The sequence below is a fragment of the Ceratosolen solmsi genome, unplaced genomic scaffold, assembly GCF_000503995.2.
Source record: "Ceratosolen solmsi marchali unplaced genomic scaffold, CerSol_1.0 scaffold7, whole genome shotgun sequence".
NCBI classification, from domain to species: domain Eukaryota; kingdom Metazoa; phylum Arthropoda; class Insecta; order Hymenoptera; family Agaonidae; genus Ceratosolen; species Ceratosolen solmsi.
In genome coordinates this window covers 6,241,731-6,254,790 of record NW_011948413.1, presented here as the reverse complement: position 1 = coordinate 6,254,790, position 13,060 = coordinate 6,241,731, and the positions used below count along the sequence as shown (strand labels likewise).

The 13,060-nt window shown below is 34.2% G+C and overlaps 1 protein-coding gene across 1 annotated transcript in view; it reads right to left on the bottom strand.

Moving 5' to 3' along the window:
- Nucleotides 1–12,799, bottom strand: part of LOC105367408 (zinc finger protein 771) — a 16,468-nt gene extending 3,669 nt beyond the window's left edge. The window contains exons 1-5 of the mRNA XM_011506105.1: nucleotides 12,426–12,799; nucleotides 9,660–9,887; nucleotides 6,507–6,724; nucleotides 4,980–5,435; nucleotides 3,831–4,195 (exon numbers count right to left, since the gene is read on the bottom strand). Coding sequence (XP_011504407.1) covers nucleotides 3,850–4,195; nucleotides 4,980–5,435; nucleotides 6,507–6,724; nucleotides 9,660–9,887; nucleotides 12,426–12,632 — 1,455 coding nt within the window. The 5' untranslated portion in view covers nucleotides 12,633–12,799 and the 3' untranslated portion in view covers nucleotides 3,831–3,849. The remainder of the gene's footprint in view (nucleotides 1–3,830; nucleotides 4,196–4,979; nucleotides 5,436–6,506; nucleotides 6,725–9,659; nucleotides 9,888–12,425) is intronic.
- Nucleotides 12,800–13,060: the final 261 nt, after the last annotated feature.

The window sequence follows — 13,060 nt, the reverse complement described above, 5'->3', positions numbered from 1 at the left end:
TATATATATATATATATATATATATATATATATATATATATATATATATATATATATATATTAATAATATTTTTTATTTATTGTTTATTTCAATTATCTTTTCACTTTATTTCTTGTCAATAATATCATGGTAGAATTTCTAACTACCGATTATATTTCAACATTATTTGTTCATTTGATAATATTATTTACTTTAATCAATCAATCAATCAATCAATTATTCCTTTATGTATATAATTACTTTCACACAACTATTTGTACATGTACATTCGGCTACTAGCATTGTATCTCAAATATTCTTTTACACGTGTATAGTATTATTTATAATATTCAACGATCGTTTTCATAATCCAAATAAATGATCGACTCTTTTAATTTAGAATATCCGTCAAATGAAATCTCTCTATTTGGCTTATATAAAAACTTCTTTTGAAAATCGATTAATTTACTTTATTATTTTTCATTATTTTTTAATGTATAATTATTACTGATTTTTGCCGATGATCGAGCGCCTCCTACTTATAATCACAGTATATCTATATATTTCTTCATTTATGTCTTTTACATATTTCCGCTTCTGACGAGTTGCAAATCGATCACTCAAGTCTTTCTTTATTTTCGCAAATGAAATACAATTATTTGTAAGCCTCTATTACTTCGAGATGTTAAATTTTGTAAATATATATTTTGTAAATGTATAATGATAAAAATTCAACTTTTACTTAATACTAGCTTATTTAAGAAATATAAATAAAATATATCCCTATATGTATATTGATTGAAACAATTACTTTATTTTTTTTCGAATTAATCAGAATAATGAAATTGATTCATTTATAAAAATTAATTAAATGAACAAATAAATATTTTTTTCTGTCTGTGTGCTAGCATGAGTGCCTGGACATGTCTATAGGATGTGCGTAATTCACAATTAACTGATTTATTTAGAAATTCACGTAGAAACATGAATGTTTTCTATTTTAGCAGGTTCATCCATGTATAGCACTTGAACATAAAAAGCGAGACTTCATAATATTCTTTTGTTAATTCTCTCGTGATGTAAACAAGAAGCGTACAATTTTCCATTACAATTTCAGAATAAAGCTTCAAAAGTTACTTAAATCTCTTAATTAAGACGTCAAATTTGGAAAAACTTGTTCTGTAAGTGATTACTCGACTAATTATTTATAACCGCTGCTTTCCCTTATGATGCAGGATATTTTAATTCGATGAGAATAAATGCTATGACTTAAAAACTATATTTACCTTGATTTTAAAGTAATTTTAAGTATTAAATTGTAATGCTTCCGAAAATAGTTCATATTTATTCATTAATAATTGAAGTGCGCACCAGTTTCGTTCATTCACGTGTCCTCAAACTTTGTATTCTTGTGTATACGTAATAATTTTTAGCCTACCTTCATCGAGTACACGTGATATTTTTATTTTTAGATATAGAATAGACTTCTTATTATACATTTGATATAATTATTAGGAATTGGTGTATTTAACAATATTACGATGCTCTCTCATTTAAAATTTTACAGCAATTTCCAACCCTGATTCAAAATAATTTAAACATTGTAACATATGAAGGTAATTTCTATGATATAAAATATCATATTATGTTTTATAATAAATTGCATTTCGTTCAATCTTACGGCCGAAAGAAACTTGGTTCAAATGAAATATTATGGAATAGGTAATTAAATACAGAGATATGTTTTTACATGAGTTAGTAATTATTTACTCTTCTTTGAATCAATATCTAATTGAACGAACAAATAATATTTCAGAATACCAATATAAAAATTGAATTAAATATGAAATTATAGTCCTAATATGAAAAGTCTAAAACATACATGTGATGTGTGTTTTATGTTAAGTTATTTAAATAAATTGGAAATTATTAGAAAAAAAATATCAATTATAAAAATTATAAGTTAAAAATATAATACATATAAGCATAATTGGCTGTATAATAAATGCCCCGATTCAAAATATCAATTGCAATTTCCAAATGTTTATGCAATTTGCAAGTAAGTTATTTTATATTTGTAAATTCATACATATTTAAATTATACTTTTAGCTTCATTATATGATAACCAATTATGGAAAATCGGCAAATAATATTAATTATAACTGTAACATAAAAAGTCAAATGATCTTTAAGGAGAGTATATAATGGACCGAGTGATGCATATGTCATATAGACACAGCGAATGTAGAAATGTAATGAATTCTAAATATATATGACTTTTGATTGTCGTAGAGTAATGAAATTAACGGCAAATGATGAAAATAAACGATGTCTCTATGAAAGCCAAAGACGCGGAAGAGAGGCGTGACAATAAAACTTTTTTTTTTCAGCAAATCAGTCATGAAATACACCTAACGAAAGCCAGTGTGGAATGGAAACGGAGAACGGCCACGTGAGAACAGAGTATCAGGCATATTAGTTCGTGCAACTATTCTCCGTGAAGTAACGAGAAATAATTTATTATATAAAGTCAGTGAGTAAGGTAAAATATGTTAATTAAGACGAAAGACGTTGATTATTTGACTTAATTTTGATGATTTTCTTGTTGCATTGTTAATGTTAATTGTAGACATACTTTTGCTACGACAAAAGTCTACTAATATGGCATCGAATATTTTCAAGCATTTTCAGCATGAATTTTATTTTGAAAGATACAACATACAGATGAGAAGTATGAGCTATTTTTTTAATATCATACTTAGAAAGAATTTATCGTAAAATCTATATAAAGGCGAAAGTATAATGTCAAATCGGCTACTTAAGATAAATAAACATGAAATTTAGGCTCTAAGGTTTGATGAATCTACCACACTTGTATATTATCATTAGAATGTAATTAAGAAAGTCAGCTTCTATAATAATAAGGATAAGGACCGTAAAATTTCATACTTGTGATTTATTTATCAGATCTATTTGTTCCTTACGTTTCCTTCGCTTTCTTAATACTTTAAATTGATCGCCACTGAGTGAAACCCATTCAATCACAATAGCAGCTGCATCATGGACTTTAATCTAATAACTTTCTTTTTCTTAAAATTAAGTACATTTCTAAATGAATCATTAATTTATAAAACTTTATAAAACGAATTATATGTAAGATATCAACATTTTTTAATAGGCTGCATTAGATAGCTGAAATAATTGTTTGGTTTTTTGCATTGTCAAAGATCGCTGACACGTTCAAAGGATAATTAAATTTTTTTCTTGACAAGATTAATCGAGCAATTTATCACACTCGCTTCAATCTTTAAATACATTTGTCATAGACAAGAATAGTTAGTTTACAAGATTAAGAAAACCATTGCTCGATAAGCCAATTAATTAATTAAATTTGTACGACTATAAGGAGAGCATATGATTATTGAATGTACTTACAATGTACAAAGTGAGCATTCTTGGCTAATTTTCTCGTTTGTGTAATAATTTTCTCGACTGCTTTGTCGGGTAGATCGTTCTTCTTATCAGAAATACAAAATTAAAAAAAATTCATGTCCTATCCGACGACTAGTTAAAAATTGAACTTCAATTTGTCTAATAGGAACAGGCGACGAGGTGCGCCGTTTCTATATAAAATGTTTAAACAAATATCTAATTAACAATCTTCTTTTGGAATTTTCCTTTTGATTATTCGTAATTACGAATAATGTTTTCGTACGTAAAAAGTAGTGGCCGTTTCGAATATAAATCCTCGATCACCGTTAAAATGGACGAATGCTAATCACAAAAATGAAAGGACCGAATGAAATTGGCGCCTTGCGATTTATTTAATGGCTCGGATCGATAGATCACCTGAATCGTGTAGCGAGACTCATCTCATGAGGTCGGCGGCGCGCTGTCTGTCACGGTGTACCTCCTTCGGGTGCATCCTCTTCCGGTGCGAGAAGCAGTTGCCGGAGCTGGCGAAGGCCTTGGGGCAGTAGGGGCACTGGTAGGGCCTGGCCCCGGTGTGCTGGTTTATATGGAACTTGAGGTCCTGGTTGCGCTTGAAGGTCTTGTCGCAGAGCGGACAGGCGTGCGGCCGCAAATCCGAGTGGGTGATGCTGTGGGCCCGGAGAGTCGAGTTCGTCGGATAGACGCGTCCGCATACCCCACAAGGGAACTGGATTCCACTGTGGTACTCCTTGTGACGAAAGAGGTTCGAGTGCGTTTTGAAGCTGAGGGTCCGACGATTCAAGCAGAGCAAACTTTTCGTTATCAAACAATCAAGGCCATTCGCGGGATATTTTAATTTTTCATTTTTGTTTGTCGCACAGTAATTTGTTTTCGCTTTCTTTCTGTGCTTCTGCCCTTGGATACACGCGCATTTCCCTCCACCCCTCTCAATCTTTCTCACTCTTACTCTCTGTCTCTCTCTCTCTCTCTCTCTCTCTCTCTCTCTATTTCTCCTTTACCCTTCCTCTCTCTCTCTCTCCCTCTCTATCCGCCGCTTTCTTAATTTCGTTAGAATTTCTGAAATTGTCTCTGCAAATACATTGGTTCGCGACTCTGCGCCATGTGCATTTTCGATAATCTTATAACAAAGTCTTATGTTTATACACGACTATCGCGTTTATTGATTTCAGATTCTGTCGAATTCCCTGCAATGGGACTGCTTATGTAAAAGGACGATTAATGCACTTTAATTAATTGAAGTAATATTAAATCATGATAGTAAATGCTTAACGAACGATTATCGTGATCAATGAAAATCAAGTCTATCAGTTGTGACAAATTTATATCGCATTTGATTTTCATCATTTACCTTCACAACTTTGAGAACTCATGACAGATGCTTAAATAAAAGAACTTAAGCCAATGATGTCCCGTGTATTGAAAAAAAAAAAAAAAAAAAAAAAAAAAAAAAAAATAGGTATTAACGTTATTACTCGGCCTTTCAAAGAGTCAACTATAATTATAAATATGAAGAATAAAATGGAAAAATTCAAGAATGCAACTTACATTCTTCCGCAAATATCACAACCGTATTTCCCTTTAGGTCTGTGCGTTTCCAGGTGCACCTTCAGATTGCCTTTCGTTGAAATTCTCTTGCTGCAAATTGGGCAGATGAAATTTCCACTGAGAAGGCTGTTCTCGGAGCAGCTGTTGTTCTGCGACATAAGGGCACCATCGCCCTCGCACTCTTTCTCATTGCGCAATATCGACGTGGCGTCATCTACGTAATCTCGAATGTCGCTCGTTGTCGTTGGTAAATGCGACCATAGATGATCCTGTAATACTATCTGAGAGCTAAATGACTTTGCGCATATTTTGCAATCATGCTGTTTGACTTTGGAGTTAGTGAGGTCCTCGACGTTTTCCAAATCGTCCTCCTCCTCCTCGCTCTCGGCGTCTTTACCGTCCTCAATGATATCCAAGTCATCGTTCTCATTGTTATCGCATCTCTTTTCCATTTCGCTCTCAACTTCATACTCTTTCTCACATTTTTCATGAACTCTGAAATAACAATGCGTAATACAGAAATGTTTAACTAGTGTATCGATGGATTCAGTGATACTTCATCTTCATCCTCTAATCGAGGTGGCAATGGACATTGGTAGTTACTGGGTAATTACAAAAGGTATTTAAAAAGAGATTTTGCACTACAATTTCGTTAGGTCTTCTTGTGCAATAGTAATGTTTTATCTGAGATTATTAGCCAACAGTATATTTAAAACCTATTTTTATGTCTAATATAGGCACTATAATTATTGATTTACTTAATATAAAATATAAAATATTTTTAACTCATAATTATTTAATTTATCATTGTCTTTCATTTATAATTTGATAAATTGTTCTATTATTAAAACAGCTTTGTTTTGTCATTATTTATCAGTGTATTCATTTACCAAATTACAATCTAAAGCTATTATTACTTTCAATTAAATCATTAGATTACAATATTAGATCACTAACAATTCTATTATTGAAAGTATAAACGTTGAAAAACTTTCAGAATCTATTAACGAACAACATAACAAAGAGAAACGTAATTTTATCATTCTTAATTTTAAATGTAAAAGTTTTATCGAGAAAAATCAAATTATTAATTTTCATTGGCTTTTATTTATAAATGTCATATAAAAATAGACTTTTCATGCTGTTAAAAATTGATATGAACGGCAAGGAATCGGTTACATTGACAAGAAAAAATAAATTCCAACGAAAATATAAAAAGCTTTATTGTACGAATAAAATTGAATGATACATATAAAAATCGATATATCATTATGCAATATACGAAAATATATCCATTATTTTTCAATATATTTTTTCCCTTTTAGCGATTAAAGCTTATTTGTTTCCATTATTTATTTTATATGTCAATCGTTAAATATACATGCATTGACGAGGAAAAATATGTTTATAGAATTAAAATAAACAGTCTGTCATTGATTTCTCGAAATTTACAGCCATCTAATTCAATGATTTAAGGAAATTTAATGATTCGATTAAAATAAAAATAAAAATAAAAATATAACTTACTTGTTAATCAATGATAGTGGCTGAGAAGGATGAGCGCAGTAGGAATTTGCGTCTCTATCGGAGTCTTCCGAAAAATCTGAATAATCTATCGAAGATGGTTGTTCTAAAGCACATTGGAGAAAAAGCATTGGGTCAACTTTCACTTCCATTTCCTCGGTACTTGGTGTTCTTTGGCGTCCTTGTACCCGTTCCGTATCATCTGATAATTCAACAGATCCCTAGTAACATTTAGATTAGATTTTTCTTCTATTAAGCATATATATTGTTATTTTTTTTAAATAAATAAAAACATATTTTCTTCTCTATTGCGTTAGTTTGAAAATTAAAGCTCGGAAATTTAGCGACATAACAATAAAATTCCATTCGTATGATAAATTAATTAAAACGTAATTATTACAAAAATAAAATATGCCACTAGAAAAGTGCGACCTAAAAAAAAATTGACAATATTTTATCTATTATTTCGTTATGTATGATAGTTATTTCTATTGCAATTATATCATTAAATCATATAAAAATAAATTATTTTTGCTTTTTCTTAAATTAATTGTTATATTTTTAAAGGTTTCATTCATGTTTATGCAACAATTTCATTATTTTGTATACTAATATAATTAAGTTTATAAAAGAATTTCGACAACTATTGAACATAAAGGCCAATATAAAAATATGTAAATTTTATATATATATATATACAATTGGTTTAACTCAGATAATATATTTAAGTTCTGAAACATATAGGTTTTTTTTTTTATCATAATGTGTTTTCCAAACAATGTTTTATTCGAATAAATTATATTTTAATATTATACTGATGGTAGAAACTGTTAAAACAAATTGGATTGTCTATAAAGCTTTTTATTCTGTTTCTCGCCTAAATTGAAAAATAAATAATCGATCTACGGAATATCACATCGGTTTATTTATATTCTCAAACATAATAATCTTCGAAATTTTAATATTCAGCTAAAAATTAAAACAGTACTTTTCATTGTAAAAAGCGACTCACAGTAAGACAAATCCAATCCTTAAATTACTGAATCGAAAGCTACACGGGGGTTTGATAAATCCACGGTATCCCTCATATCTTACAGCAGCTGAAAATCCTTGATATCGTATGCTAATCTATTCACGAATGAGCTCTCCGTGTCCACGCGCGCGCGCGCGCGCGCACACACACACACACACACACACACACACACACACACACACATGCACGCACACGCGCATACATATGAACGCACGAAGCGAGGCTCGAAATAAAAAAAAAAATCGCGCTTCTGTCACAATTCTAGCGACGCGACACATAATTTCGCCTTGTAATAAATAATAATCGATAAGTTCAAACGACTAATCTTGTTCATTGATCCAGCTCCAGCCGATCACGGCGCCAATTCCATCGACTTCTATGACATTTTATCTTATAGAATAAATCACCTTATAAATATAAATAAAGAGTAGTTGAAAATGTAGTATTTAAAATTGTGACACATTTTGATTAGCGTTTTTCGAATCTTACGTATTGATAATTTTCTTTACACCTTTGAAAAAAAATTATAATTTAAAAATTTCATATACAGCTTCACATCAATATTCTGTGAATAATAAATCGTTGATATTCCGATAATGATAAATCATTCATTTTGTAATTTTTCCATTGTTCTTTTTGTTTTGAATTTAATTATCAATGTTAAGAGTTGTAAAAATAATATTTTAATATAATATTAGAAAAATCGATTATTTGGTTACAATATGATAAATATATTTTGTGTGTAATATTAATTAATTTGTTACTTAATAATTACAGTTTTCGGGACGAAATATTTTTCATTATAAAACGAAAATATGATTATTAATTATATGTTTCTGGCTTTTAATTGATTTCCCTTTGGTACTTTAAACAATTCGCTATATATTGTTTCTGCATTAATAAAAGATACTCCATACTCCAGACACTGTATTAATAATAAACAATAATGTTAATATTAATCTAATGGAATTATATTTTGTTTGTAATATTATAGTTAATCCAGTATAACTTTCATGAGAGTAAAACTCGTTGAACAAAAATTTAATATCTCGAAACAATGTTCTTCGAACTTGGACATTGAGTTTATTTTTCATTTATCTAAATCCTAACGACAAAATAAAAACATTATTATTTAAATTTTATAGCGCGGCGAGTTTTGATTTTCAATGAAACTCGTAGATTCTTCTATTTTTATTTTATTTATTTATTTATTATTTTAATCTTAATTGAAATTCATTATTTAGAGTAATTATACAATTATATAAATGATTGTATTCAGAGTATTGGAGTTTGCATAAAACATACATAAGAGCAAATAACGCGTATAAATCATAATTAGGCAAACGTAACTTGTGTATGAATTTAAGAGAAGATAAATAAAATTAAAATTAATAGATATTGTACTTGTCAATTTTTTGCTTAATTTATACGTTTTTAAAGAATTTTGATATTTTAATATATTTTTATTATTTTAAAATAAACAGTCGTTGTTTCATCTCTATACTTTGTGGTAATGGGGGGGGAAGGGGGGGGGGGGGAGGATATATTGCTTGAAACGTAGTTTGATAAGTACGTTGTTGTTTAAACGGATGAGACTGTTATTTTATGGAGATCGACGGAATAAAAATTAAAATCATCTAATTTTGTATTACTCAATGGATTTCTCAACGCAATTATTCATAAATGCTTATTCACTCAGTATACGAGTGAACTCATCGGAAATTGTTAAAGTTATTTATATGTATATATGTACGATCGGTTGCATAATTTTCCTAATTATTTTAATATCCTTGTAGTTTATATTATTTAATGTTAATAATAGTAATGATAATAGTAATATTACATAAGTATCGCGGACAATGCTTTTGGATAAAATTCTTCCTAAACAACTATAGGCACGTCATTATCATAGGTTTCAATAATAAACATTGTCTATAGCCACGGAGTCATTAAAAATGTATTTATATCTAATGAATATTAAAGATCTCCTCGTGTGCAGTATTATGACTTTATAAATCTATAGTCAAGGAATGAGCCGAGATTGAAAATTTTTGACTACTGAAGCACTTAGCCCGACCATTGAGTTAGCAGCGATTAATCCTACTTGATTATAAAATGCGTACTTTTGTTAATATCGAGTGCAGAAGGCCACGATCTCCAAGTTTATTTAGGGAACTATCGGAATTGTCCAGGCAGTCGACAGTAACGACTAATCCCGAAGTTGTCCTGAGTAGTTCTTGTTTCAGTCTCTCCTGAGTTTTTAATGCCATAGTAGCGAATGCGTGGATGCCGTCCAACTTGCCGATGCAAGGCGCACAAACCATTTTCGGTAATCTGTCCTCGGAGGAGACCTATTTCAAAATAGAAATGCTTTATGAAAAAAGCACTGTTAGAGTAAGCCGTTAAAGCGATATTGTGTGAGTAGCTCAAGTGAATTCGAAATATGATGTAGATGTGATTGCATGTAATGTAATAATCCTCGGCGCATAGGGCAATTTTTAATTTAAGCGTATAATGAACGTTTACAACCGTTGGTAATCGATGCTTTTGTAAATTAAAATGTAAAGTATGGAAGTCGATGAGCATGAGGCCCAAAAAAATGATAATACTAGAAAATTAACGCTGGAAGATTTAGTTTATGCTCGTGCACTTTTTATTAATGTAAGCATGTGTATTTTCATTTTTCATAAAGCAGCGCAAATTGTTGTAGCAAAATTTAATGGATCAGGTATTTGGTAGTAGATTGAATTTCCGTCGGTTTACTTTGCCTTTGCAATGAGAGGATGAGAGAACGAGAAAGAATTTACATTATCAGCATTAATTAAATATTATTATAAACGAGTCTCTATCAAATATTGATAATATTACAAAGCAAAAATTAATTCTTCTATAAGGTGCAACTCTGACTCTTGAATCGCATTAATTGAAAATTGCATTTAATTAATTGAGACTAGCAATTCACCGATGTTCTTATATCTAATAAACTTGCAATTTCAAATGAGAGAAAAGTAATGGGAACGAGTGAAGGAATCGAAAACAATTCACATAAAAAAATATTTAAGTATTATTGATTTTTCAAAATAACTCTTATTACTTTTATATTAAAACTTCATTATAAAAGGTATGGAAGTATAGGCAGCAAAGTTAATTAAAAGGGACTAGTCACTACAGATCAAACCAGCTATTTAAATTTCTCGATAATTCTTTCATTTGAATACAAAAAAAATCTTTTATAGCAATTCCTACGAGCAAAATGGCTAGTCTCACGAATTTAGTATTGACAAAATCAAGAAACTATATCAACGTCCATTATGTACATCTGTCATGGGTAATGTCAATGAGTATCGGTCGTTGATCCATAATGCCCGCAATTGAATGAAAATATTAAAAATGCACATAAAAAGCGTAAGAGCCATTAGAGAAAATATTATAATCGACAAAGGATCCGAACATTCTGGAAATGTCATTTTTCATACATCTCCGCCAATGGTAGCTAATCGCGAGTTAATCCATCATTACAACGTAGGTCCATCCGCGTATTAATCTAGGAAAATTCGCGAACCATGAATTACTCGTTTTCCCAGCGTCGCGCGCATCCACTCCGATTACCCCTTCGTACACCTCGCCATACCCCTCCAAAATACATGCGCGCGCGCAAACAGAGCGACAGAGAAACTTTGGCAGATCGACAAAGCAGTCACAGACAGATGCAACGCGCGCTAATGTCGGGCCACGGAACCCTGCGTTACTCTCCTCACGCCCTCCGACACCGCCACCGCCACCGCCACCGCCACCGCCACCGGCGCCGCCGGCCCGCCCCACCCCGCTTCCGCTACTTTCCCCTCCGCCGTCAAAATCACCGCCACCACCTCCACCTCCTTCTCTACCTCACCCTGGCCCGCCGCCGCTGCCGCCACCGCCGCCGTCACCACCGCCGTGCTGGTAATCAATAAAATGCTAATTTTTTACACTCTTACAAAGGAGGTCCGGGCCGCGATACCCGAATCCAGCGATCCGCACCCGTGACCACGACGACTCTCGGCCGAGCACCTCTTTTTCCATTCACGGCGCGATCGCCATATCTGGCACCGATCGCCAAGGCCAAGGTCCCTCCCCCCTGAGAATCGCCACGCGGTCCGCCAGAAGTGGGTCCGCGCCGATATCCTTCTCCCACTTCGCTCTCACCCCTATAACAAGTTGCCCTCCCCCGTCCTGCCCCCCCCCCCGCAATCCTCCATCATAACCGGCACGCGTGTTAACCCAGCAGCCGGGCTTGGCTTTGGAAAATGGAACGGTGAAATTGTGTCTCTCCAGCATCTTGGATTTAAGGAGGCACGTAGTCCGATTATCGGGATGCCGTTGATGGACGAATTGGTCCAGGGGACCAATTACATACGACGGGCCGAATCTCGATAATCTGCGAGCTCAAATTCATTGTCTATCGGGTATATACGACGAGCGTGATTAATCGGACGTTGTGTTTGCCAGATTGACGATGCAAGTGTAGATAAAACAGCCTTGGGCCAGTCTAACGAGCGCACGCACTGCATTAGTAAAGTGATTTTTTGAATTAGCAAATGTATGATTATTAAACGCGAGTATGTATGGAGTGTTGGTTATTCGGGGATATTTTGGATTGGACGACATGCTAAAGGGAAAATCGATGCGCGAAAAATCGGTCGTCGTCGTCCGCTTTGGAGAAACACGTGATAAGGTGGAAATGACTCGGAACTCCGTGGCAAACGGGGAAACTGGTTTTCGCACGTTGGTATACGGCCGAGAGCATCGAACGTTCCGGCAAGGAAAATCGGTAGCGTCCCAATGTAAGCGGAAGCCCAAGTGTCAAAGAGGAGGGACGGTGTCGGGGATAGGCGCTTGCGATGACGCACCGAGATGTACAAGTACTTGCGGATGTTCCTTTGGAGGTTTCGGCGTCTTCCCTCATCGGCAAATATCCGAGCGGCCTTGGCCTGGACCGAGCCCGCACAAATCCTGCAGCGCCGCATCTCGGGTGGCTCGACACCGCTCGCGTCGAGCTCCTCCTGGCCCTCGGGCTCCTCACGGACGAGAGGATGCTGGGCCTTCGTCGTGCCCATGCAGTCCCGCTCCTATCGCCTTATCGAAGACTCCTCTCGATCCTCCGCCGGCCTTCTCGCTAACACGGCTCCAGCGGCATATCCCCCGTCGGCCTCCTCTGCCTTAGCCGGTGCTCGGTGCACACGCTGCGCCCGCGCGAACTGCACTTTTTCCACTAGCCTCCTCCACGACGACAATTACACTAGCGGCCAACCCGCGATACAATCGCGCCTCACGGTGTCAGCATAGGTGCATCATTTTTAGCGGTAGGCGCGCGCGCGCGAACAAACGAATGAGCCAACGAACCAACGAACGAGCAAGCGAGTCCAGTATACGAATTCGGCCGGCGTTTTTCGCGCCTCCGGAGTACGAGGAGCAGTCGCTTCCCGCGGGAGCCGTCGACCGAAGGGAACAGGAGGAGCGGGAGTAGCTGATGGAGCGGGCGGAG